This window comes from Monodon monoceros, unplaced genomic scaffold (genome assembly GCF_005190385.1).
Source record: "Monodon monoceros isolate NGI ecotype Baffin Bay Population unplaced genomic scaffold, NGI_Narwhal_1 Super_Scaffold_9, whole genome shotgun sequence".
Lineage (NCBI taxonomy): Eukaryota > Metazoa > Chordata > Mammalia > Artiodactyla > Monodontidae > Monodon > Monodon monoceros.
Window position 1 is genome coordinate 47,031,185 of NW_021703786.1, and position 24,849 is coordinate 47,056,033.

The window sequence follows — 24,849 nt, forward strand, 5'->3', positions numbered from 1 at the left end:
TTGTTTTGATCCATATATTTGGTATAATTAGTGATCTTATTTTATGTTTTCTCTTTCTTATGCTTCCTTGATGCTTTATATTTTGTTATATGGATTACATTTTCTTTGCTTTTATCTTCTCTGGAGGCTTGGAGGCATATATCTCATTTTTTATTTCTCTAATGTTTTCCTTTAACATTTCCAAAAGTATTCTTAACTTGTAGTCAAGAATAAAATAACATGGGAATTCCCTGGCGGTCCAGTGGTTAGGACTCTGTGCTTCCACTGAAAGGCGCACGGGGTTCGATCCCTGGTTGGGGAACTAAGATACCGTATGCCATGTGGCATGGCCAAAAAAAAAAAAAAAAAAAGGAGTAAAATAACATGCTATGAGTCTCCCCAGTTAAATCAAGAAGTTAAGCATATCTGTTTCCTCCCCTCCTCAGATAATGTTGATAAACTGGGAGTTACAGATAGAGCTTGTTATTATTGTTCTAATCTTGCTCTGTGGTTGTAAGGGAGACTTACCCACCTGTTAAGGGTTCAATTGTATCTCCCCAAAATTCATATGTTGAAGTATTAATCCCCAGTACCTCAGAATGTGACTGTATTTGGAGACAGGGTCTTTAAAGAGGTAATAAAGTCAAAAAGAGATCATTACAGTGGGTCCTAATCCAATATGACGGATGTCCTTATAAAAAGAGGAAATCTGGACACCAACGTGTAAAGAAGAAAGATCACGTGAAGACACAGGGAGATGGCCGCCACCTACAAGCCAAACAAAGGGGCCGCAGAAGAAACCAATCCTACTAATGCCTTGATCTCAGACTTCTGACCTCCTGAAACTGTGAGAAATAAATGTCTGCTCTTTAAGTCACCCAGTCCCTGGTACTTTGTTATGGCAGCCTTAGCAAACGAATACATCACCCAAAATAACTCAAGGAAAAAGGGGATCATGGGCAAGCCCCCTCTCATGGTTCCACACAGTGTCTCTAACGACCCTCTAGAGAGAAACCTATAGAGGGGGATGGAGCACGATGTATTCCCGGCTGCCCTGCCCTCTGTGGGCATCTCTTCCTTAACACTCAGTGGTCCCTGATGAGGATGCAGTGACTGATGCCTCTTGGATGACATTGACCAGGAAGTGACCCTCCCCTGCTCAGGATTCTGCCTTGCTAGCTTCCCATTATAAGGAGGTAAACAATATTTACTGCAACATTTAGATATCTTCCCCTGGAGGGAACGAGGAGAGAGACACCAGGCATGGAACTCCTGCTCTAGTGACCTTGTCCCTTGCCCCACACCCGAGATTGTGTCTCACTGGCAGATAACTCATTTCCAACGCTCTACCTCTTTCCACGATTCTCTCCCAGTCCCTGCTGAGTTGATGCCCTTTTCTCAGGAAACACCACCCCTTCCTTCCTATGGAAAGAATCTATTCCGCAAACCTTCTTGGGCCTTGTAAACATTATAGCCAAATGCATTTTTCCTGGTATCTGAGTGCCTACTCACCACAAACATACAGTGGAGGGCGACTGTGGGTGCGTGGGTGCAGCGAGCTCAGTCTCCAGGGGTCTCAGCTGGGAGAGGGAAGAGAAGAGAAATGCTGAAGGGTTGTATCTGCAGGGTGTCTACACCCTGAATTCAAACACTCCACCCCATCTGATGAATATTTCCCTTCTGAAGACTCCATCTGGTCCTCACCTGGCTGATAACACTGGCTTCGCCAAGCTAAGAGAGCATTCACCCTCCACCCTACCCAGGTTACATTACAAAACATCCTCAGCCGAAATTCATAGGGTCCTCTGAACAGCATCACTCTTAGGCCTGGGTCTCCCTCCATACCTCTCACTCCCATGGTTTTGACTTCCCCACCTCAGGGAAGAAAAAACATTACCCATTCAGTTGTCCAAACCCCAAATTTAGAAACCATCTTTGGTTTCCTTCTTTTTTTCCATCACCTCCACATTCAACTCATCCGCAATCCAGTTCTCTCCCTATGCATCCCCCTGGTCCACACCTATGTCATTTCTCACCTGGGCTACTGTGATAGCCTCCTCACATTGGTCCCCCTGCTTCCACTCTTCCCCCCCTCTGCCAATACAATCCATTTGCCAGGCATCACCAAAATAATCTTTTAAAAATTAAATAAGATCATGTCACTCCCTTGCTTAAAACCCTCCAATGCCTTCTAGACTCCCCAGAAGGCCCTACATGATCTAGCCCCTGCCTACCTCTCTCATCTTGCCTGTCTCCTCCTCTCGGACCCCTCTGCCCCATCCTAATCACTGATCTCTTTCTGGTTCCTTAATACGACTCTTCTCCCCCAGAGCCTTTGCCTCTTCCCTCAACCAGAATGTGCTTTGCCTCCAGCTCATCACATGGCTGTCTCCTCCAGTCCTTCAGGCCTCCTCCGAGAGGCTCCCCTCTCTGAGCGGAAGCAACAGAGCATTACGGTCAAGAGCACAGACCCTGGAGCCAAACTGCCAGGATTCCAATGCAGTCTCTTCCAGTTTCCTGATCTGCAAAACGGGCATGAGGATAACCATTCCACTTCCTCATAGGTTTGTTATGAGAATTACAGGAGTTAATACATGTTAAATACTTAGACTGGCATACAGGTGAGACAGTATTATGATGTCAGTTGTTATTATTATTATATCCTGCAGGCCCACTGCTAACATTTGTAAGGCCCAGGACAGCAGCACAAATGAAGGCACACGTACTGTAAGTCTAAATAGTTTATTGTATGTGGGACTTCCCCGGCGGTCCAGTGGTTAAGACTCTGCGCTTCCAATGCAGGGGGCATGAGTTCAAACCCTGGCTGGAGAACTAAGACCCCACATGCCGCGCGGCCCCCAAAAAACAAAAACAAATAAAACCCAAAAAATAGTTTATTGTATAAATCAAGCTATGCTCAAGGCCAGGCCCATATTCACCCCATTGGCCTGCTCACCTCCTCATGATCCAGAGGCTGAAGGAACCAAATTCTTCCCAGACCAGGGCTGCTGCCTGCAAGCCTGAGGGTTAGCTCAGAATGGGTGGACAGAGTGAGCAGAGCTGCTCTGGGCCCAGATGCCTACATGGTTGACCGAGACCCACCAACACACACACACAACAGCAGACTCTCAACCTCCCATCCACTCCAACTGGCCCACTGCTCCCTCGTTAATTCCCATTTGCTCAGTTGCTTACCACACTGGCAAAACCCTTCTCAAAGGCCGAAAGGGAGGGAAAGGGGCCTCGTGTTTCAGTATTTGTGATACACCGGGCGCCCTGCAGCCTTGCCACCGAAGTGCAGTCCTCGGGAACAGAAGCCTCGGCATCACCTGGGGGCGTGTTAGAAATGCAGACTCTCTGGTCCCCTCCCAGCCCTGCTGAGTCAAAATCTGCATTTTAACAAGATCCCCTGGAGATCTGCATAAAGTTAAGCAGAGAGCTAGGTAGGGGCCCCTCTTGCCCAGGTCTCAGTGTGGTTCTGGTTCCCTAACCACAAGAGCTAGAGTAGCCACTGGCCCAAGTCACTCCCCATCACATCACATTGTTGATTTCCTTCACAAAACTTAGTAGAGTCTCTAATTTCTAGTTTACTGCCTGTTTCCCAAAGTGTAATAGAAGCTACAGGGAGGGACCTTATCTGTCAAGTGTTTAGTGCTGGATTCACTGGGTCCAGAACTGGGCCTACACAGAGAATTCCACTGACTCTAAGACGTCTTCAATTGTAATACACACTATTATTTTATGTACCACTAAGAAAAAAATGCTGCCTGGTAAATTATAGCACAATGCTTTCTAAGCACTTAAAATAGGTATTGTATGCTAATTAAAAGTTATTTTAGGCCCTTCAAAAAAAAATCATCCTGGTGCATACATGAAAAGAAAATTGTAAGTAAAATAAATTGGTTAAAATATTCACAAAGTTTCTTCCGAGTCCGACTCTTCTGATTCATTTTCTGACTGACCTCTGTGCCATTAAGGGCACTGGTGATGCAGCATTTCTCAAGACTGATCCCCTACTATCACTGAGATTTTCTCCCAAACTGCTGGTGCTTTCTTGTTTTACCTCATGGTAAATCATGTGGTAAATCAACACCTTCACTCACGTCCAATTTTTGACCCACTCCTTTGTTTCCATGACTTTCTTAATATATCATTAGGGTTTTTAAAATTAATTTATTTATTTATCTTTTGTCTGCATCTCATGGCATGCAGAATCTTAGTTCCCCAGCCAGGGATCGAACCGTGCCCCTTGCAGTGGAAGCGCAGAGTCTTAACCACTGTACCACCAGGGAAGTCCCTATCATTAGTTTTTTTGTCTCAATTTTAAAACACAATGTAATCTTTTTGGAGACTTTTCAAAATTGAAATATAATTGACATATAACATTGTATATATTTTAAGTGTACAATGTAATGATTTGTACACATACATGTATATATATGTATGTGTCACTGAGTCACTTTGCTGTACAGAACAAATTAACACAACATTGTAACATTTTTTAAAATTTATTTTCTTATTTTTGGTTGCGTTGGGTCTTCGCTGCTGCACACAGGCTTTCTCTAGTATTGTCGAGCGGGGGCTATGCTTCGTCGCGTTGCGCGGGCTTCTCATTGCTGTGGCTTCTCTTTGTTGCAGAGCACAGGCTCTAGGAGCGCGGGCTTTGGTAGTTGTGGCACGCGGGCTCAGTAGTTGTGGCTCGCGGGCTCTAGAGCGCAGGCTCTGTAGTTGTGGAGCACAGGCTTAGGTGCTCCACGGCATGTGGGATCTTCCCAGACCAGGGCTCGAACCCGTGTCCCCTGCATTGGCAGGCAGACTCCTAACCACTGCGTCACCAGGGAAGCCCCAACACAATACTGTAAATCAATTATACTTCAATAAAATTTCTGAAACAAGATCTACTCTCTTAGCTTGGACACTTTTTTAAAAAATAGACTATATTTTTTTAGAGTAGTTTAGGGTCACAGCAAAAGTGAACAGAAAGTACAGAGCGTTCCACATACCTACTGCCCCCACATGTGCAGAGTCTCCCCCACTATCAACATCCCCCATCAAAGTGGTACACTGGTAACAATCAGTGAAGCTACATTGACATATCATTACCACCCAAAGTCCATAGTTTAAATAAATAAATTTTTAAAAAACAACATTGTTTATATAGGGTTCACTCTTGGTGTTGTACATTCTATGGGTTTTGACAAATGTATAATGATATGGATCCACCATTATAGTATCATATAGGATAATTTCACAGTCCTAAAAACCCTCTGAGCTCTGCCTACTCATCTCTCCCCATCCCCCAACCCTTGGCAACCACTGACCTTTTTACTGTCTCCAGAGTTTTGCCTTTTCCAGAATGTCATATAGTTGGAATCACATAGTGTGTAGCCTTTTCAGATTGGTCCTTTCACTTAGAAATATGCATTTAAGTTTCCTCTATGTTTTTCATGACTTGAGAGCTTATTTCTTTTAATGTTGAACAATATTCTATTGTCTGGATGTACCACAGTTTATTTAGCCATTCACCTACTGAAGGACATCTTGGTTGCTTCCAAGTTTTGGCAATCATGAATAAAGCTGCTATAAACATCCATGTGCAGGTTTTTGTGGGGACATAAGTTTTTCAAATCATTTGGGTAAACACCTAGAAGCATGAGTCCTAGGTCTTATGGTAAAAGTATGTTTAGTTTTATGACACTGCCGAACTTTCTTCCAAAGTGCCTGTATCATTTTGCATCCCCACTAGCAATGAATGAGAATTCCTGTTGCTCCACGTCTTCATCAGCATTTGATGTTGTCAGTATTTTGAATTTTGGCCATTCTAATAGGTGTGTCGTGGTATCTCATTATTGTAGGGAAATGACATATGATGTTGAGCATCTTTTCACGTGTTTATTTACCATTTATATATCTTCTTTGATGAGGTGTCTGTTCAAGTCTTTTGCCCAATTTTTACATCAGGTGGCTCTTTTTCCTTCTTGTTCAGTTTTAAGAGTTCTTTGTATGTTTTGAATAACAACCCTTTATCAGATATGTCTTTTACAAATATTTTCTCCCAATCTGCAATGTGTCTTCTTATTCTCTTGACAGTGTCTTTCACAGATCAGAAGTTTTTAATTTCAATGAAGTCCAGGACTTCCCTGGAGGTCCAGTGGTTAAGACTTCATGCTTCTACTGCAGGGGGCATGGGTTCGATCCCTGGTCAAGGAACTAGGATCCCACATGCCATGCGGTGTGGTCAAAAAATAAAAATTACAATTAGTAAAAATTATTTAATTAAAATCAATGAAGTCCAGCTTATCAATTATTTCTTTCATGGATCACGCACAGAAGTTGGTTCTGCCTTTGGACATTTTAATTACCTGAACCAATAAATGCTCTCTTTGTTTCAGTAGAGTTGAGTTTCTGTGACCTGATACGTTTCCTTAAAATGGACTCTAGTCATGGCCCGCAATAAATGATTGACATCTTTACTTTTGTTATTATAATTTTTAGAATTTACACTATATATTTTCTCTTTAAAAGGATTTTTTGAAACATATTCAGTGTCATAACTGGGTTTATAAAAATTATTTACAGGGGCTTCCCTGGTGGCGCAGTGGTTGAGAGTCTGTCTGCCGATGCAGGGGACACGGGTTCGTGCCCCGGTCCGGGAAGATCCCACATGCCGCGGAGCAGCTGGGCCCGTGAGCCATGGCCGCTAAGCCTGCGCGTCCGGAGCCTGTGCTCCGCAACGGGAGAGGCCACAACAGTGAGAGGCCCGCGTACCAAAAAAACAAAACAAAACAAAAATTATTTACAGTCATGCCAAGATTTCCCCATTTTGGGAGTTTTTATTTCACTTCATCTCTTGGTGAGTTAAAATATCTTAAAAAAGGAGAAGAAGGAGACATAGTGGTATTTCCAAACCCAAACGTTCTCAGAAATGCAGTTCTCTTGCCCTTCACACGCAAGAGGAAACTTGCATACGCATACAATTACTGACTCATAGCTTGTGTCATGACTACAGACGTTGCTCCTTTGTCTTCTGGGCATTTAGTGTTACAGAGATGTCTCAAGACCGACTTTTGTTCCTTTCTAGGAAGCCTTTTAACTTTGCTGAGCTGTATTCTTTAACTCACATATTTAGTCAGGATGGATCTGGGTTCAGTTCATTTTTAATACTTCACCTGGGATACAGTATGCCCTCCAGCCCACTAACTCAAGTGGAGCCGCGCCCTGGGGAAGCCTTCTCCCAGTACAGATTTGTCACCTGTGACGTCACTCCCACCAGCTCTGTTCTTATCTTTGGGAGCAGCTGGTTCCCTTATCTTCCCTTGTGCTGTTTTAATCGCTGGTCCTTTTTTTCTAACCTTTTGGTCCTTTTCCTGTGCATCTTGTTCAAGTTTGTCCTCTGTTTCCCTCTCCCGCTTTGCCCCACTTTCAGTTCTGTTCTTTAGTGATTCACGCGTGGACTTTAGCTCTGTGCATTTTTTGAGTTTCCATGCAATTCTCCTTCTTCCCCAAACACGCACTGGTGCCTTTTCATCTCAGTCTTTCGTTCCTTAAAGAACTCTACTCCTCCTTCTAGTGAAACCCTTCCTGAAAATTCCTTCCAAATCCTACAGTAAATATTTCTCAAGAGTTCTGTTTCTTTCTTTCAATCTTCAGGACGATGTGCCCTTTCTCTTGTTTTGATAAAGTTTTTCAGAATCCCTATAATGTTTTTAACATTATTATTCCGTGCATACGGAGTTGTACAAAATGTAATAGAAATGAATACATACCACCCCCCACACACAACTTTTCTTTTTTTCTCTTTATTTATCCTGAAAAGCAGAACCATCTCTCAGACTCATGATTGATGAACTTGTAGTGAATATGCAGCTTCTCTTGGCCCTACTCCCTGTCCATCAGGACAATGGCTGAATCCCCGCTCCAGGCTTAAGTGGGAAGACCTGCGACATGGGCGTCGCAGCCGCTCTAGTGGTTCAACGTCACTTCTGGCGACTCAGGAGAACCACATGTCCTCTGCCTCACCTCGGACCCAGGTTTCCCACCTCTACTCCCCAGGGCTTGTGCTTCTTTCTCCTGCACTGTTTCTGAATACCTGTTCTCTACACAATTCTCTTCCTATGGCTTCTGCTTATTTATGGATTCAGTTGCCTTGTGGCTTTTGCTCACTCCCTGCTTTCATACTTCTCTCAGTTCCCTCTGATGACTCTCAGGTTGGGGCCATCCTTCCCTCTGATGACTCTCAGGTTGTCTTCAGTCAACCCTCCCAAGAATGAAGATCCAATTCATTGATCAGTCATCATTCAGTAAGGGTACCTCTCTCTGTTGGGCAGAGTTCTTACCTCAAGCAACCACACAGGTCTCTGGTTTCATGTCTCCTTTTGGGTTGGCTACTCCTTCTTGGATCAATCAGCTGTGGCTTAGATAATGGGGTCTGTGTCAGTCAGCTATTGCTGTGGAACAAAAAAATCCCACGAAGTCTTAGTGGCCTACAAATATCAGCATTTATTTCACTCATACATTGGTTTCACTCAACATTGGTTGAGTGAAACCAATGGTACTGGCACGAAAACAGAAATATAGATCAATGGAACAGGATAGAAAGCCCAGAGATAAACCCACACACATCTGGTCACCTTATCTTTGACAAAGGAGGCCAGAATATACAATGGAGAAAAGACAGCCTCTTCAATAGGTGGTGCTGGGAAAAATGGACAGATAACGTGTAAAAGGATGAAATTAGAATACACCCTAACACCATACACAAAAATAAACTCAAAATGGATTAGAGACCTAAATGTCAGGGCAGACACTATAAAACTCTTAGACGAAAACATAGGCAGAAGACTCTATGACATAAATCACAGCAAAATCCTTTTTGACCCACCTCCTAGAGTAAGGGAAATAAAAACAAAAATAAACAAAAATAAACAAATGGGACCTAATGAAACTTAAAAGCTTCTGCACAGCAAAGGAAACCATAAACAAGACGAAAAGAGAATCCTCAGAATGGGAGAAAATATTTTCAAATGAAGCAACTGACAAAGGATTAATCTCCAAAATATACAAGCAGCTCACGCAGCTCGATATCACAAAAACAAACAACCCAATCCAAAAATGGGCAGAAGACCTAAATTGACATTTCTCCAAAGAAGACATACATATGGGCAACAAGTACATGAAAAGATGGTCAACATCACTAATCATTAGAGAAATGCAAATCAAAACCACAGTGAGGTATCACCTCACACCAGTCAGAATGGCCATCATCAAAAAATCTAGAAACAATAAATGCTGGAAAGGGTGTGGAGAAAAGGGAACCCTCCTGCACTGTTGGTGGGAATGTAAATTGATACAGCCACTATGGAGAACAGTATGGAGGTTCCTTAAAAAACTAAAAATAGAACTACCATATGACCCAGCAATCCCACTCCTGGGCATATACCCTGAGAAAACCGTAATTCAAAAAGCTACATGTACCACAATATTCATTGCAGCACTATTCACAACAGCCAGGACATGGAAGCAACCTAAATGTCCATCAACAGATGAATGGATAAAGAAGATGTGGCACATATATACAATGGAGTATTACTCAGCCATAAAAAGGAACGAAATCGAGTTATTTGTAGTGAGGTGGATGGACCTAGAGTCTGTCATACAGAGTGAAGTAAGTCAGAAAGAGAAAAACAAATACCGTATGCTAATGCATATATATGGAATTTTACAAAGTGGTACTGATGGACCTAGTGGCAGGGCAGGAAAAAAGATGCAGATGTAGAGAACGGACTTGAGGGCACAGGGTGGGGGAAGGGGAAGATGGGATGAAGTGAGAGTAGCATTGACATATATACACTACCAAATGTAAAATGGATGGCTAGTGGGAAGCGTAAGGAGATCAGCTCCATGCTTTGTGATGACCTAGAGGGGTGGGATAGGAAGGGTGGGAGGGAGGGGATATGGGGATAATGGGGATATATGTATACATATAGCTGATTCACTTTGTTGTACAGCAGAAACGAACACAACATTGTAAAGCATTTATACTCCAATAAAGATGTGAATAAAAAATGCTGTTGTGTGCAGCTCAAAACAGAGGGAGGTTTAAAAAAAAACAACAAAAAAAGACTCTTTACCCTGCAGTTGACAGAAACACAACTCAAACTGGTTCACATAATCAAAAGTTTCCAAGGATAAGGCTTCAGGCATAGCTGGGTCTACACGTTCACATGATGTCATCAAGACTTAGTCCTGTGAATTCCTCAGCAGTCCAGTGGTTAGGGTTCTGCGCTTCCACTGCCAAGGGCCCAGCTTCAATTCCTGGTCAGGGAACTAAGATCCCAAAAGTGGGGGGAGGGGGGCACGGGGGGGGGGGGACTTAGTCTCTCTCCATCTCTTGACTGGTCTTTCCTCTGGATTTTCTTCACTCTCCAGCAGGCAGGTGACGATATGCCACCAGCAACTGCAGCAGCGCAACAAAAACAGGAATTCTTTGACCTCAGATTGCCAACAAGAACCAGAAGTTGGTTCCCATGGGACTGGCTTGGACCACGTGGCCACTGCTGAATCAAACATGGAGGCCAGGGGGATGGATGCTTTAATCAATGAGACCTCAGTGGTGGTCTCAACAGGAAGATGGTTCAATAAACAGACATTAACAAGAAGAAACAAAAGGATAATGAACCTCTACCACCATCTTTAGTTTCTCTCCAGGAGGAACTCTCCCTATGGGACTAATAGGGCACCATACACTGGCTTAGTGTGTCCTCGGTTACAAAATGTTTCTCACCCTCACCTTGACTCTTTTTTTTTTTTTTTTTGGCCACCCCACGCGGCTTGCAGGATCTTAGTTCCCCAACCAGGGATCAAACCCAGGCCGCAGGCAGTGAGGGTGCTGAGTCCTAATCACTGGACCGCCAGGGAACTCCCTAACCCATTTAATCCTCACCACCTGCCCGTGAGCCAAGGGCATACCTTGGCTGTATACCCTTTGTCGAGATGAGGCAACTGAGACAGAGACATTAAGGGGCTTGGCTAAGTCACAAAGCAGGTAAGGAGTAGACCGAGGTTCTGTGGAGAGGCGTGTGCAGAAAAAGAGGAAACACACTGAACCCAGGCAACGTCCTCTGTGTGTCAAGCTCCCCCACCTCCTCCACCACATCCTCCCCATTTGCCCGCGTCTCTGCTGCAGCCCCGTGTCTCCGTGTCTCTGCTGCAGCCCCGTGTCTCCTGCCTCTGTCCCTTATCATCAGCTACTGCCAGCTTCACCACACCTCCTCCTCGACCTTTGCTCCGGGCTTGTTTTTCCCTCTGGACCGGGGAACCTCGGGCTCACTTTCACTTGCTGCCTGTCCTTTCCAAGAGCCTCAGCATGTGCACGGGAAAGTGCGCCCGCTTCGTGGGGCTCTCCCTCATCCCCCTCTCCCTGATCTGCATTGTGGCCAACGCCCTCCTGCTAGTGCCCAACGGTCAGACCACCTGGATCAAGGACTGCCTCAGCTTGCAAGTCTGGCTCATGGCTGGCTTCATCGGCGGGGGCCTGATGGTGAGAGGGCTGGCCAGGGCACACGGGCCAGGGGGCGGGGTGCCACTCTCTGGGGTCCTGAACAGGAGGGAGAGGGAGTGAGGGAAAAGGATGGCTGCCCGGGAAGGGATGGCGGTAGCTTGGTGGGGGGACCGGAGCCTGCCCAGGCTGCCCCCAAACACTGAGCACTCTGTAGGGGAGGTTCTCAGCCCCAGGGTCCTGAGCTGAATGTCTGAGGGGGATGAGAAGGAAGGAGCCTTACTGCTCGAAACTCTTCCCTCCTGGGTAGGGAGTATGTCCTACCAGCCCCTCGCCATCCTCACCGCTGAGCAGATGCTGGAAACACCTCATTACAGGGGTTGAGGCAGAAGGAGCAGCTGGTTCCATGGGAGGTTATCAGGTTAAGACAATAATGGGGCTTGGTGTGGGTGTGGTTTACAGTGACAGTATCTGGAGCCAGGGAGCGATGTCGCAGATCAGTCTTTCTACCTATCAACTCAGTGTCACTTCCCCCATTTCCATGTCCCTTCACTCTCCACCCAGGTTCCTGGATGCCCACTGTGCGCTGGGCACTAAGGATAAACTCAGAACTCGGGTCAGTATGGTGGAGAAGGGGTCCCGTGGCTTCCTGGAGACTAGGATCTGTCAGGAGAAGTTGGGGAAGGGGAGACACAGACTTCCTGGACTTTCTAACCCCCATTCGCCACCCCCCTCCCCACTCAGGGAACTTTTTTGTTGTTTTGTTTGTTTGTGCACCGCGTGGCATGCAAGTTCTTGGTTCCCCCACAAGGGACTGAAACCGTGCCCACTGGCTTAACCGCTGGACCGCCAGGGAAGTCCCTAGGGGAACTTTTTGGAAGGTCAAGCGAATTTAACATCTTTATGGCATGAAGATAAAAGATCTACCCGGCACGGTTCCCCACTTCTCAGGATGGCTGACTGATGAAATTCTCAGGGGGATGCCTCACCTTTGTCTCTTTCACTGGCCACAAGTCTGTTAGCTAATGGGGACACCTCTTCTCCTTTACCCAACAATCCCCTCTTACCCATCCAGGTCTTTCCTCCTACTCCCCCCACCCATGGATTTATGGCTGTTGGACTCCGTGCCATACCTCTGACCTCAACCCTCTCTGAGACGTCACACTCCTCCCAACCCCACCCTCTCCGCCGCTGTCACATCACACCCCTCCTCCAGCCCAAACCACCACCACCTCCCCACGATCTTACTTGCCTGCTTCTGGGGAGACCCCCAAGGATGCCCCCCCAACATGCTCATTCCCAGCTTCCCTCCGGCCTCCATGCTCTCAGCCACCCTGGAGAAGGTTCTCAAGTGTATTCACAGTTACTGCTATACCACAGGGACACAGGCGAGGGCCCTGCACTCCCTGAAGCAGGTGTTTCTGCTGGAGAGACACACAGTATCAAGGAAGCAAAAATGTACGCCCCACAGGAGGAAGGGCTGCCTGTTTCACTGGCTGCTGTGTGCCAGACGCCTAGGCCTGGATTAACAGGCACTGGATTAATAGCGAATGAACAAAGTAAACAGACGAGTGAGATGATCTCAGATAAAAGTAGGGACCATCAAGAAAACAAAGCAGGATGCTGTGTAAAGAGCTCCTGGGGCAAGGCGGGGGGGGGGGGGGCACTTTTTATAGCATTTTCAAGGAAGGCCTTGATGAGGTGACTTCTGAACTGAGAGCCAAAAGACAAAAAGAAGGAATCAGCATGACAGACAGGTGAGTACAAAGTGTAAGGCAGGAATAGGCCTTCACATCTCAGGGCTGGAGAGGCCGCCAATCGGAGGAGGGCAGAGGCCAGAGCACCTACACCCTTGAAAGGCACAGTGAGGAATTTGAATTTTATTATAAGTGCACAGAAAACTCTTGAAGGACTTTTTACCTTTTTAGAAAGTCATACAGACAAATGCCCAGATCCTTAATATATAGCTCAGTGAATTTTTATAAAGGGAACACACCCATGTTCTGGGCACTCAGATCAAGATGTGGGTCATTACAAGAACCCCAGACATGCCTCCCACCAGGCCCTACCCCACACCAACAAGGGCCCCACTATCCTGACTTCTATCCCAGAGGTTAGTTTTGTCTGGTTAGCACTTTATATAAATGGAATCATACAGAGTGGACACGTTTGTTCTGGTTTATCGAGGTCAACATTATGTTTGTAAGTTTCATCCATATTGTTACACAGTGCTGTAGTTTACTATTTCTAATATTTACACAATTATTTCCATTGTGTAAGTATTACTACAATTTATTTAAACATTCTACTGTTGATGGACATTTGGATAGTTCCCAACTCGGGTTTATTCTAAATAATGCTCTATAAATATTCCTGTAAATGTCTTTAGGTGAATGTACGTTTGCATTTCTGTTGGATAGATACCTAGGAGTAAAACGGCTGATTCTTGAGGTATGCAAATGTTCGGTGCTAACAGATATTACCAAAGAGTTGTCTGAAGTACTTATGCCGATTGTATTCCCACCAGCAAAGGGTGAGAGTTCTAGTTGCTCCATACCCCGCTGGATATGGCTGGCTGCTGGGTGGTGAGGAAACAGTAGGAGGTCAGCACTGTGTGCAGGAAGACCAGACTGAGGTCACTACAGTTGTCCAGGGGAAACGATAGTGGCTTAGATGAGGCCAGTGGCCACGGAGATGGAGAAAATTAAACAGACTCGAGCTATAAACTCAGTGCTTCCTCCTGCCTTTTCAATTACCCTTCTCTTTTCAATGAGAAGAGATAGCAGAGAGCAAGACAGACGAGTTCAGACGACAAAAGGAAACACTTTGGCTAGAAAAGTAAAAATCAGGGACTTCCCTGGTGGTCCAGTGGCTAAGACTACATGCTCCCAATGCAGGGGGCCCGGGTTCCATCCCTGGTCGGGGAACTAAGATCCCACATGCCGCAACTAAAGATCCCGCGTGCTGCAACTAAGATCTGGTGCAGCCAAATAAATAAGTAAATATTTTTTTAAAAAATCACAAACAGGGCTTCGCTGGTGGCACAGTGGTTAAGAATCTGCCTGCCAATGCAGGGGACACAATGCAGGGTTTGATCCCTGGTCCGGGAAGATCCCACATGCTGCAGAACAACTAAGCCCTGTGCGCTACAACTACTGAGCCTGTGCTCTAGAGCCCGTGAGCCACAACTACTGAGCCCGCGTGCTGCAAGTGCTGAAGCCCACATGCCTAGAGCCCGTGCTCCACAACAAGAGAAGCCACCGCGGTAAGAAGCCCGCGCACCTCAACAAAGAGTTGCCCCCACTCGTGGCAACTAGAGAAACCCTGTGCGCAGGAACAAAGACCCAACACAGCCAAAAATAAATAAATAAATTTATATTAAAAAAAACACAAACAGAGAGGTCGTTTGAAATTGGTAAATCCAAATTCCAGGTGTCTTTGGATCCAGGAGCTTCTGAGTAAGTGATGTAAACAGAAAGGCTAAGCAAGGGGGCCAGCATTGGCCCTAGACCTGCCATGAGACATGGAAGAGGGAAGAGTGTCTGGTGGAAAGTTCATTCAACTCTGCAGGTGTTTCTGTAAGGTTGCTGTGGATGATATAATGGAACTAAAACTCTCAGCCCCTCCTTTGGAGAAGATCAAAATGCCGCCTTGTTGGTGTGTGCCAGACAAGGAAGACAGGGAGGCACAGATCCAGAGAGCTGTGGAATTCCAGAGATGGGAAGACAGGCAAAGAACCTGGTCTGGTGCAACAAAGTTAAGACTGGAGCCAAAAGTGAGATGCCTCGAACGCCTTCGTGGAGTTCAGTCTTGATGGGCTACTCTTTGAGGAGACCCTAAAGGATCGGATCGGGAAAAGACCAGTTGAAAGCTAAGTTTAATCTGGCGGTAGCAATGTAGTATGGAATGTGAGTTGGCACAGGGCAAGAGATACAAAAATCTAGTAGGGAGGCTGAGCACATCCTTCTCATGGGAGGTGACTGGGGATTGACTGTGGGGAAGAAAAAAGGACTGACAGATTCAAGAGCCATTGAAGGAAGTCCCAAAGACTTGAGGTCTGGCTAGGTGTGAAGGATTCAAGTTTTTAGGCTGGGGTGACCTGCAGGATATTTCCACTGATGGAGACAAGAAAGCCAAAGGGAGATGAATTGGGGGGAACAAACTGTGAGATTAGTATGAGGCTGGATGAACTTAAGCTAAAACCAAGACATTCAAACGAACATACCCTTCAGGCAGTTAGATTTGAATTTGGAGGCATCAATTTAGGAGACAACAATTGTTAGAGGAAGCAGCTGATGCCCTGGAAGGGGATGGGCTCTCTGAGGAGGGCCACGGGAGAAAAAAAGACAAAGAGGATCAAGGCTGGATCTTGGGGATTCCTACTCTTCCCATCAGAGTCTTACATGCTCCTCCACCCTCCACCATAATCCCAGTTCACCAGGCATTCCAACACCACTATTCCTTCCTGCCGCTGAGGGACTCTATAGTTATTGACCATTTACTCTGAGCAAGTCTTGACATCAAGGCAACCTGTTATTTCATTAAATCCTGAGAACAGCCCATTTCACAGAGGACAAAACTGAGACCCAGAGAGATGAATCAATTCACGGAGTGTGAAGTGAGCACAAGGTTGGCATTAAACCCAGGCCTCCTGACTGCCATTCAGTTGGGCACCTAGTGTATGCTGAGATTTATGGGGGATATAATGATATTGCGCCCTATCCTCCTGGAGGCTACAATCTGGACAGAGATAAGTAGGCGCATAAATATGGGTAAATTTAAAGCAGAGCCCCACAGTGCTCCAGGAGAAGTAGACATAAGGTCTCCCTATAGTCCAAATGGCTGAAGGCAATCACAGGAAGCTTACCTCGTCACAATACGGGGTAAGTGCTGATCCAAGTTGGGGACCTGCATGACTCGCTATCACATCGACTCTGATCCCACAGGTACTGTGCCCAGGAATTTCCGCCGTCCGGGCAGGGGGCAAAGGCTGTTGTGGTGCAGGCTGCTGTGGGAATCGCTGCAGGGTAAGATGCAAATTAAGACGGCACTCAGCATAGGTCTTTGAATCTGTCTTCGAAGAATCACACCTAAACCCCTCCACAGAATTCCCAGCTTCACGAGCTCCTCTGCAGAGTCCCAGGCTCCATCTTACCGCTCCCTCGCACCCGCAAATCTTAGGCTTCAGTGAGCCTGACCGGAGGGAACTACAATCCCCATGAACCTCCGCGACCAGTGGCTCTTAGAATTAGCCGAACTCCAAGCCCTGGAGTTTGACGGGAAATGTATTTTTAACGAGACTGGCTAGAGCTCGGTAACAAAGCGGGGGGGGGGGGGGGGCGGGCGCTAGGCGCGCTTTGCCCACGAGTGGGGCGGGGACGGCCCAACTCACCTCTCCTCGCACTCTGTATCCAGATGCTGCGATCGGTCTTCTGCTCGGCGTTCGGGATGCTTGGTGCCATCTACTGCCTCTCGGTATCAGGAGCCGGGCTCCGAATTGGACCACGATGCTTAATGCACGGCTCCTGGGACTACCACTTCCAACACACCGCGTAAGGCTCAGCCTGTATTCGCGCCGGTGGGATTCGGCTTCGAGACAGCTTCCTCCACGTGGGCCGAACGAGTCCTTTGCATATCCCCCTCGGCGCCTGCGCGGGGCGGGGAGCCCCGAGGGGGGCGCGCTCCGCGTGACCTCCTTCTCTCACGTGACCCTGCCCCGCCCGCAGAGGCTCCTACCTGCTCAACCGCACTCAGTGGAGCTCGTGCGTGGAGCCGCCTGGTGTGGTCTACTGGAACGTGACACTCTTCTCGCTGCTGGTGGCCGCCTCGTGCCTGGAGATTTTGCTGTGTGGGGTGCAGCTGGTGAACGCGTCCATTGGTGTCTTCTGCGGCGATTGTCGGAAGAAGGAGGTGGGACTGTGTGGGATGGAGCTGTCGAGGAAATCTATTTGCTCCCTGACTAAAGTCCTCACTTTTTTTCCGCAGGGCGCCCCTCACTGAGGCTCCACGGACCTGGTCCGTCGCTCCTGGACACCCGCCTGGCCCGCCCCCGCCCTGGAATAAACTATTTAGAGCTCTCTTCCGCGTCTCAGATTGTGCCCTTTACAAGGAGTGTCCGAAGGTCTCCATATACACCGTGGCTTGGGGCTCTCGTGTTTGGGACCCTTGCACCCCGCTTGTTACTTCCTTAATAAATAGTTATTGAACTATTAGTGCACTAGAAATACTGTGTAAACAAGACAGGCAAGTTCTGTGCTCTTAAAGAATTTAACATTCCAGGGGTAGAAGATGGGCAATTTTTAAAAGAGGCAATAGATTATTTTAATTGGTGATAAGCACTTTTTAAAAACACGGAGGTAGTGGGATAGATATTGACTGATGGATGGACTTTTTTAATAAGATAAAGTCCAAGAAAGAGAAATTGGAGCTGAAATCTGGTGGATGGGCTAACCATCTGGACAGTTGGGGGATTCCAGGCAGAGAGGGCAGCAAGGACGAAGACCCTCAATGGGACTCAGTATACAGAAAAGCCACTGTTTGAGTTTTGGCGCAGCGGGGAAGGAAAACTATGGAAAAGACATCTTAGCCTCCTAAGTTCTAGAAAATGAAACCTTAAGACGATATAGCATTGTCACCTCCTAATTTGGTAGAAATTTCTTGATCTGGGGTCACTGGTGGTTCAGAAAGGAAACAACCTGGTCTCTTAATGGGGACGATGTATCTGCAGAGGCTCACAGAAAGGCAGGGACTTCCTTAACTTGTACGCAAAATTGTGTTTAAGTGTGTCTTTTCTGAACTATGGGTCGGTAACTTTCAGTAGCTTGCCATGGACTCCTGAAACCAAATCCTAATTGGGCCTGGCCCAATGCTAGGTTAGGAGGAAGATGGGGCTACGCAGTTTCCCACCCCTAAAACAAGAGAGACCAAAGCCAAGATAGAGAAGCTTTAATAGCGGAGGTGGGACTAGTCTTGGGCTGGGAGAGGGCGGCGATGGTGTCAACTGCGGCAGCAGAAAAAGCGCGCGTCGTTAACAGCGGTGTCATCGCGGAGGCCTCTAGGCCGCTCGATCTTGGTCTGCAAGCCGCACACTCCTTTAGGGCATGGCTCACTCCAGTTTCCAAAGTCTCCCCAGGACAGACCGGGCCCCTGCAGCTCCGTGCTGTCGGAGCAGCGGAAGCGCACGTTGTTCGCAGCCGTGTTGTCCCCGGGGGTCACGGGTGCCTCCAAGCGAAGAGAGAAAGCCACCAGGAAGCCGCCGCCGGGACACCACAGCGGCTCACTCCACGCGCCCCACCTGCGAGGAAAGCAGAGACGCGCGGTCTCCGCGGGCGCCCCCACCCACCTCCAGCCGGACCCAGGCCTCGGGGCTTCCCAGTCAGGTGCTCCAGTCACCTGACCTCCACCGAGGTGCGGAGCTGGGAGTCTCCCACCCGCTTCCCAGGTCTAAACCTCCCCACAGCGCTGGAGGAACCTGCCTATCGGTAGGGGATGCGTGTAATGGAGAGTAAGGGGCATACCCCGACCCTAGGGGATCCTCGGCCCCTGCCCCCCACCTTCCAGACTGGGACTCCACCCCGTGCGTGTTGAGCTCCCCATTCCCGCGCGCGCAGTGCAGCCGGATTCCGTTCAGAGACGTGTCGTCGCCAGGAATGCCTTGCTGGGGCTTCACCTGGGCGGCGGAGGACGAGTCAGAAGACTACCATCCTCTGCTTGGGGTCCCCACCGAGACCTAGGCCTGAGCCCCTACCTTGAGTGAGAACCCGCTGGCGAAGAATCCGTCAGGACACATCTCTGGCCAGGCCCAGTCGCCCCAGGGCCCCCCGTTGGTCACCTCGATGACCAATGTGTAGCCACTCGACGCATCTGCTCTTGCACGCCCGAAGCACGTCGCCCACAGCAGCAGAAGCAGCTTGGCTCCCGCGCCCCGCTCCATCCCGCGGCCTCTGTGAGCCCAGGCCCTTTGTGCAGGTGTATACCACCTTTGCCCTAAGAGGGCTCCGACTGCGGAAGGGCCACCTGGATTAAGTGACACTCAAAACTAATCCGTTCCGGAAGCCTACAAACTTGTTTCTCAGCTCAGGGAGACTGACGCTCCCAGCGCCAGAGGAGGAGGGTTTAAATAACCACCAACCTACCGAACGTTTACAGACTATAGGCCACGAATCGTGGTTAGCGTTTTGCTGGCATGTTTTATTTAATCCACACAACAATTTTAGGAGGTGAGAATTACCATTCCTATTCTGCCAGTGAGGGAACTAGGGCTGCGAAATTGCAAGCGACTTGCCTAAGGTCACAGTCAGCAAGCCAGGGAACATTCCAGCACTAGGAAATGGGGAACCCACGGCTAGGGATGGAAGTGATGGTTCCAGAATCCCACTGCACAGGGACCCCAGGGACCTCCAGGATGTGAGGGAGCATCGGAGTGAGACAGGGCAAGAATCCATGAACTGTGGGAGCTGGGAAGCATCTTGTGAGTGATTGGGGCCCCGACTCCTTGAGAATCTGGGACATCCCTTCCCCTCAAAAGAAAATGTACACAGAGACAGGAACAGTTTTAAAAAGTTTATGGACAGGGAACTGAGAACAGGAGACGACGCTATTTCTTTCATCGCTTCCTGTAGCCTTTCCCTCGATGTTTTTCCCCCTGTGACCACCAGGGGGACTCCTAATTAAAAACAAAAAATTGTTGTGGGGAGTACCACCCCTGCCTGATTTGCCTGCCCTTCATACACATTCCTTTGTCTATTCAATATTACTTATTTAGAAATAATGTGTTTGGGCCCAGGCAATATTCTAAATGCTAAATAGAGCAGCCACCAAGAAAAGGCCCCTGTCTTCATCAGAGCTCACACTCCAGTGGGGGAGACAGATGATAAATTCTCCAATGGACCCTGAGCTCTGTGAAGGCACATTTGTCTTCATGGGGCCTAGTACAGGGCCTGGCATGTGGAGGTAGTTAATAAAGGTTGGTTTGATGAATGATTGAGGAATCAATTTGGAGATTAAAAAAAGTAAACTACAAAAATGTAAAAGGTGACAGCCTAAACTATATAATTGAGACCTCAGGCACCCAGATTAAGATAAGGTCCCCTGGGCTTCCCTGGAGGCACAGTGGTTGAGAATCCGCCTGCCAATGCAGGGGACACAGGTTCGAGCCCTGGTCCAGGAAGATCCCACATGCCGCGGAGCAACTAAGCCCGTGCGCCACAACTACTGAGCCTGCGCTCTAGAGCCCGCGAGCCACAACTACTGAGCCCTCGTGCCACAACTACTGTAGCCCGCGCGCCTAGAGCCCGTGCTCCACAACAAGAGAAGCCACCACAATGAGAAGCCCGCGCACTGCAACAAAGAGTAGCACCAGCTCACCTCAACGAGAGAAAGCCCGCGCGCAGCAACGAAGACCCAACGCAGCCAAAAAATAAATAAATTTATAAAATAAAAAATAATAATAAGATAAGGTCCCCTGGGGACAGGGCAGAGAATTTAGAAGAGGGTGTTCTCTGAATCCCAGGTGCCCCATGCTTGAACTTAAAAGGTAAGATTTATGGAGCAACTGTAGTAAGCTTTTCCATTTACAGTGTTTGCACATACGATATCAGTTAATCCTCACATGAAGCCTGCAAAGAACATATTATCCTCAATGTACAGTGGAGGGAACTCAGGCCCAGAGTCAACTTAGGGTCCACCATTGCTCAGTGGGGGAACTGGTTCTGACCTCAGCCTCTCCTCACAATACCCAGCCTTCCTCTTACTACAAACTGGCCTTACAGGGAAGGGAAATGTAGCGACGTGTCACTGCTACCGAATCCCCCAAATCCTCTTCATTGAGTCCCTCTCTCCTCAGATGCTGCCCTCTGGGGCAAAGGGCACAGGGGAGGGGGACTTAGTAGGTTAATTATTAATCCTTTGCGCCTCAGGCACTGCGGCTTCTCTCCCCTCCTGGAGGCGAAGGGACAAGGCCTGGCGAGGGGCTGGTGAGGGGGCGGTGGTCCCTGCAGCAGCCATGCGGGTCGCACTGCCTCAGCCGGTCCCTCGGCGCTGGTTGCGCAGTGCGATTCCTCTTGCTGTCTTCACACTACTGCTTGTTTATCTCTGGGCTCGGAGCCTCCGTGAGTACCCCTTCCCTCACCTGCTCTGGGAGGAACCGGGGAATCCAGGCCGTTGAGACCTAAGGTCTCTCCTCAAGCCCTCATTGTTCTGTTTCACTTCCCTCAGGTGCCCTCTCAGGCTGCAGATCTGGGGCCCAGTCCTGCATTGCCAGGGAACCGCCTCCTTTCCAGGTATGCTCCAGGAAGGGCTGGGACTGGGAGCTCCAGGTAGGACCCTGAGCAGGGGGAAGTGCACCAGGCTGAGGATCCGATGAAGGGCAGGCCCTCCTCCTCCTCTCCCTTCTCCCGTCAGAAGCTGAGAATACAGCAAGAGGGACACCATCTAGATTTTAGAAATAATTTCTTCAGAGCCCAACTGGGCTGCTTGGCGAACCTAGCAAGCTAGGGCTTCTGCTCCCACTCTTTTCCCCTCCTATCTCACCCCCAGGACCGGCAACAGTCGGGACCCTTGGAGGCCCCGGAACGGGAAGAGCCTCAGTGTCTGGGCCCTCAGGGGATGCTGGGCCGCATGATGAGGCCGTTCCGCGCCAGTCTGAACCCGGAAAGGGATGTGGAGTTGTCGCAGTACCTGGCAGGATGGAGGGAGCTAGTACGGTGAGTGGTCTCTCCCCCAACCCCATCCAGTCCCCGCCTCTTTGTGGCTCCATCTCCCTCTCTCAAACCTTCCTACCCTTCCCACCATCACACACAGGTTCCTAACTCCCCTCGGCTCCATCTTCGCCTTCGCCACAAGCGAGGCCTCCGCCAAAGTGAAAGCCCTCGAGGCTCTGGTGCACGGCCCAGAGGCCGCGCACTACACGTCGCTGGCGACCATGGTGGCGTGGGAGCGGCCCGGGATCGCCCCACGACTCTCGGCCGGGTGCCCGGGCTCAATGACGATGCTCTTGCTGCACCGTGCGCTACGCTGGTCCCAGCTCTGCCTCCACCGGGTGGCTACCGGGATGCTCGGAGGCCCGGACGCTGGCGCTCAGTGCAGCGACGCCTACGGCACGGCCCTGGCTCCGCACCACCCCTGGTTCGTCCGTCAGGCCGCTCACCTCGCATTCCTCGCCTTCCCGGGTCGCGGCCGCTTGCTCGAGCTGGCGTGTCCGGGTTCCAAAGAGGCGGAGGCGCGGAACGCGCTGGTCCGGGCCGCGGGCACCCTAGAGGACGTCTACAACCGTACTCAGGGCTTGTTGGCCGACGGCGGCCTGCTCGAGCTGGCCTGACGCCTACTGGCCGGAGGAAGGAAGCGCCCTGGGGAGGGGTCGGTGCAGCTCCAGGTTGAGCCCTTGGACCCGCCTCCCGGGGGCCACCACCCCTGGAGGCTCACCTCGATAGGGGTGGGTTTTTTAGACCCTGCCTCTATCCGCAATCTCCGGGAGAAGGGAGGAGCTGTGGGGAATAAAAAGTATTCTTTGGGACTTCCCTGGTGGCAGTGGTTGAGAATCCGCCTGCCAATGCAGAGAACCCGGGTTTGAGCCCTGGTCCGGAAGATCCCACATGCAGCGGAGCAACTAAGCCCGTGAGCCACAACTACTGAGCCTGTGCTCTAGAGCAGCGAACCACAACTACTGAGCCCACAGGCCTAGAGCCCTTGCTCGGCAACAAGAGAAGCCACCGCAGTGAGAAGCCTGCACGGCAAGGAAGAGTAGCCCCTGCTCGCCGCAAGTAGAGAAAAGCCCGTGCACAGCAACGAAGACCCAACGCAGCCTAAAATAAATAAATAAATTTATTTTAAAAAAAGTATTCTTTGGTAGCCGTCGATTTAGGGCGTTTTGTGTGATGACAGCAGGCGCTTAAGGGAAACAGGAAAAAATAGATGTGGGAAGATGTGTCATCCCTGTTTCCAGCCGCCGAGAGACTCACGCTACCCCTGGCCTATGTCAACCACTCCTACAGCTTCAGTTGCCAACTACGTGCCAAGTCTCCAGACCAGACCTGTCCCCTGAGCTGCAGCCCCCATAAAGTGAACTCTTTCCTGGACACCTCCACAGACACCACAAATGCAACACATCCAACACGAATCCAGTCACCTCCTCCCAGAACTGCACCTCTTCTTGTGTTTCCTATCTCAATAAATGACACCCTTTCCTGTCAACTACCCAAGGCTAAAACCTGTGCGTCTTGCCTCACACCAAGCAAGTGCTCAGCTCAGTAATGTATGTTTATTAAATGACTCCACTCCCACAATAGTTAAGTTACACACTAATTCCCAAATTATAACTCCAACCCACTTTCCCCTGGACTCCAGAATACTATATATCACTTCCTTATTCCACACCTCCACTTGGATTTCAACTAGAGATAGCAAACTTAACAAGTCCAAAACTGAGCTTCCAATATTCTCTCCTCCCAAAATACTCCACAGTCCTCGCTAGCTCAGCAAACGACAATTCCATTCTTCCAGGTCCTTAAGCCAAAATCCTTGCAGTCATCCTGACTCTTTGGTTTCTCTTTCATCGTACCCACCTCCAAGCAGTCAGAATCTACTTCTCACTATCTCCACTGCTACCAACCTTGTCAAGTCAACTTCATCTATCACCTGGATTATTGCAATAGCCTCCTAATTGTTTCTCTCTTCCATACTTTGCGTCCCTCCAGTGTATTTTCAACAGAGCAGCCAAAGTGATCTTTAAAATATAAAGCATATCATGTCACTTCCCTGCTCAAAACTTTCCAACGGCTTCCTATTGCAGGAAATTTTCTGGATCATATTTTCAGTTGAGAATGATGAAAAGCTTCTCAAAGGCCCTATGTGATCTGATTGCACTAGCCAAACTGACCTCGTCAATATTCATTGAATATGTCAGGCATGATCCTGCCTCATGACTTTGCACTTGATCTTCCCTCTGTCCAGAATGCTTTTCCCCAAAATATACAAATGACTTCCCTCCTTCCTTCTGGTCTTTATTTAAATGTCTCTCCAGTGAGACCTTCCCTGATTATTCTTTCTAAAATTTCAACACACACACACACACACACACACACACACACACACACACATCTTCCTATCTCCCTTCTTTGCTTTTTCTTCTTAATATGATTCACTATTTAACATGCTGTATATTGCACTTACTTTTTTGTCTCCCTTAATACATGTAAGTTCCATGGGGCTAGGAATTTCTGTCTACTTTGTTCCCTGATGTACTTCCAGTGCCTCAAACTCTGCCTGGCACCCAGTACACATTCAACAGCTTTTGCTGAATGAATGTATGAGCACTAAAAATAGTTCAGATGGCTGGAGACAAGAGTGTCAAAAAGAAAAGAGGGGATTGCACAACA

At 48.6% G+C, this 24,849-nt stretch overlaps 3 protein-coding genes and 1 long non-coding RNA gene across 5 annotated transcripts; 2 read left to right on the top strand and 2 right to left on the bottom strand.

The window, feature by feature from the left end:
* Window positions 1–7,425: 7,425 nt before the first annotated feature.
* On the bottom strand, window positions 7,426–17,039 carry LOC114888773. Its single transcript, XR_003791879.1, has 3 exons — window positions 16,869–17,039; window positions 16,344–16,496; window positions 7,426–8,426 (listed from the first exon to the last, which is right to left on the bottom strand). It is a non-coding gene; the product is annotated as an uncharacterized LOC114888773 (long non-coding RNA).
* Window positions 10,340–17,695, top strand: TM4SF5 (transmembrane 4 L six family member 5). 2 transcript variants are annotated; one of them, XM_029211206.1, is made up of 5 exons: window positions 10,340–11,518; window positions 16,423–16,503; window positions 16,892–17,028; window positions 17,203–17,386; window positions 17,462–17,695. In XM_029211206.1, the coding sequence occupies exons 1-5, from the start codon at window positions 11,345–11,347 to the stop codon at window positions 17,474–17,476; spliced, it is 591 nt and encodes a 196-aa protein (XP_029067039.1). In that variant the 5' UTR covers window positions 10,340–11,344; the 3' UTR covers window positions 17,477–17,695. The 2 variants fall into 2 exon arrangements, with proteins under 2 accessions (XP_029067039.1, XP_029067040.1); XM_029211207.1 differs by lacking the exon at window positions 16,423–16,503 and having other exon boundaries at window positions 17,462–17,687.
* A 711-nt stretch (window positions 17,696–18,406) lies between these two features.
* VMO1 (vitelline membrane outer layer 1 homolog) lies at window positions 18,407–22,646 on the bottom strand. Its single transcript, XM_029211203.1, has 4 exons — window positions 22,623–22,646; window positions 19,224–19,492; window positions 19,030–19,145; window positions 18,407–18,770 (listed from the first exon to the last, which is right to left on the bottom strand). Exons 1-4 carry the CDS (start codon window positions 22,627–22,629, stop codon window positions 18,473–18,475), a joined length of 690 nt encoding a protein of 229 aa, XP_029067036.1. The 5' UTR covers window positions 22,630–22,646; the 3' UTR covers window positions 18,407–18,472.
* On the top strand, window positions 20,894–23,123 carry GLTPD2 (glycolipid transfer protein domain containing 2). Its single transcript, XM_029211201.1, has 4 exons — window positions 20,894–21,585; window positions 21,692–21,756; window positions 22,013–22,179; window positions 22,277–23,123. The coding sequence occupies exons 1-4, from the start codon at window positions 21,480–21,482 to the stop codon at window positions 22,791–22,793; spliced, it is 855 nt and encodes a 284-aa protein (XP_029067034.1). The 5' UTR covers window positions 20,894–21,479; the 3' UTR covers window positions 22,794–23,123.
* Window positions 23,124–24,849: the final 1,726 nt, after the last annotated feature.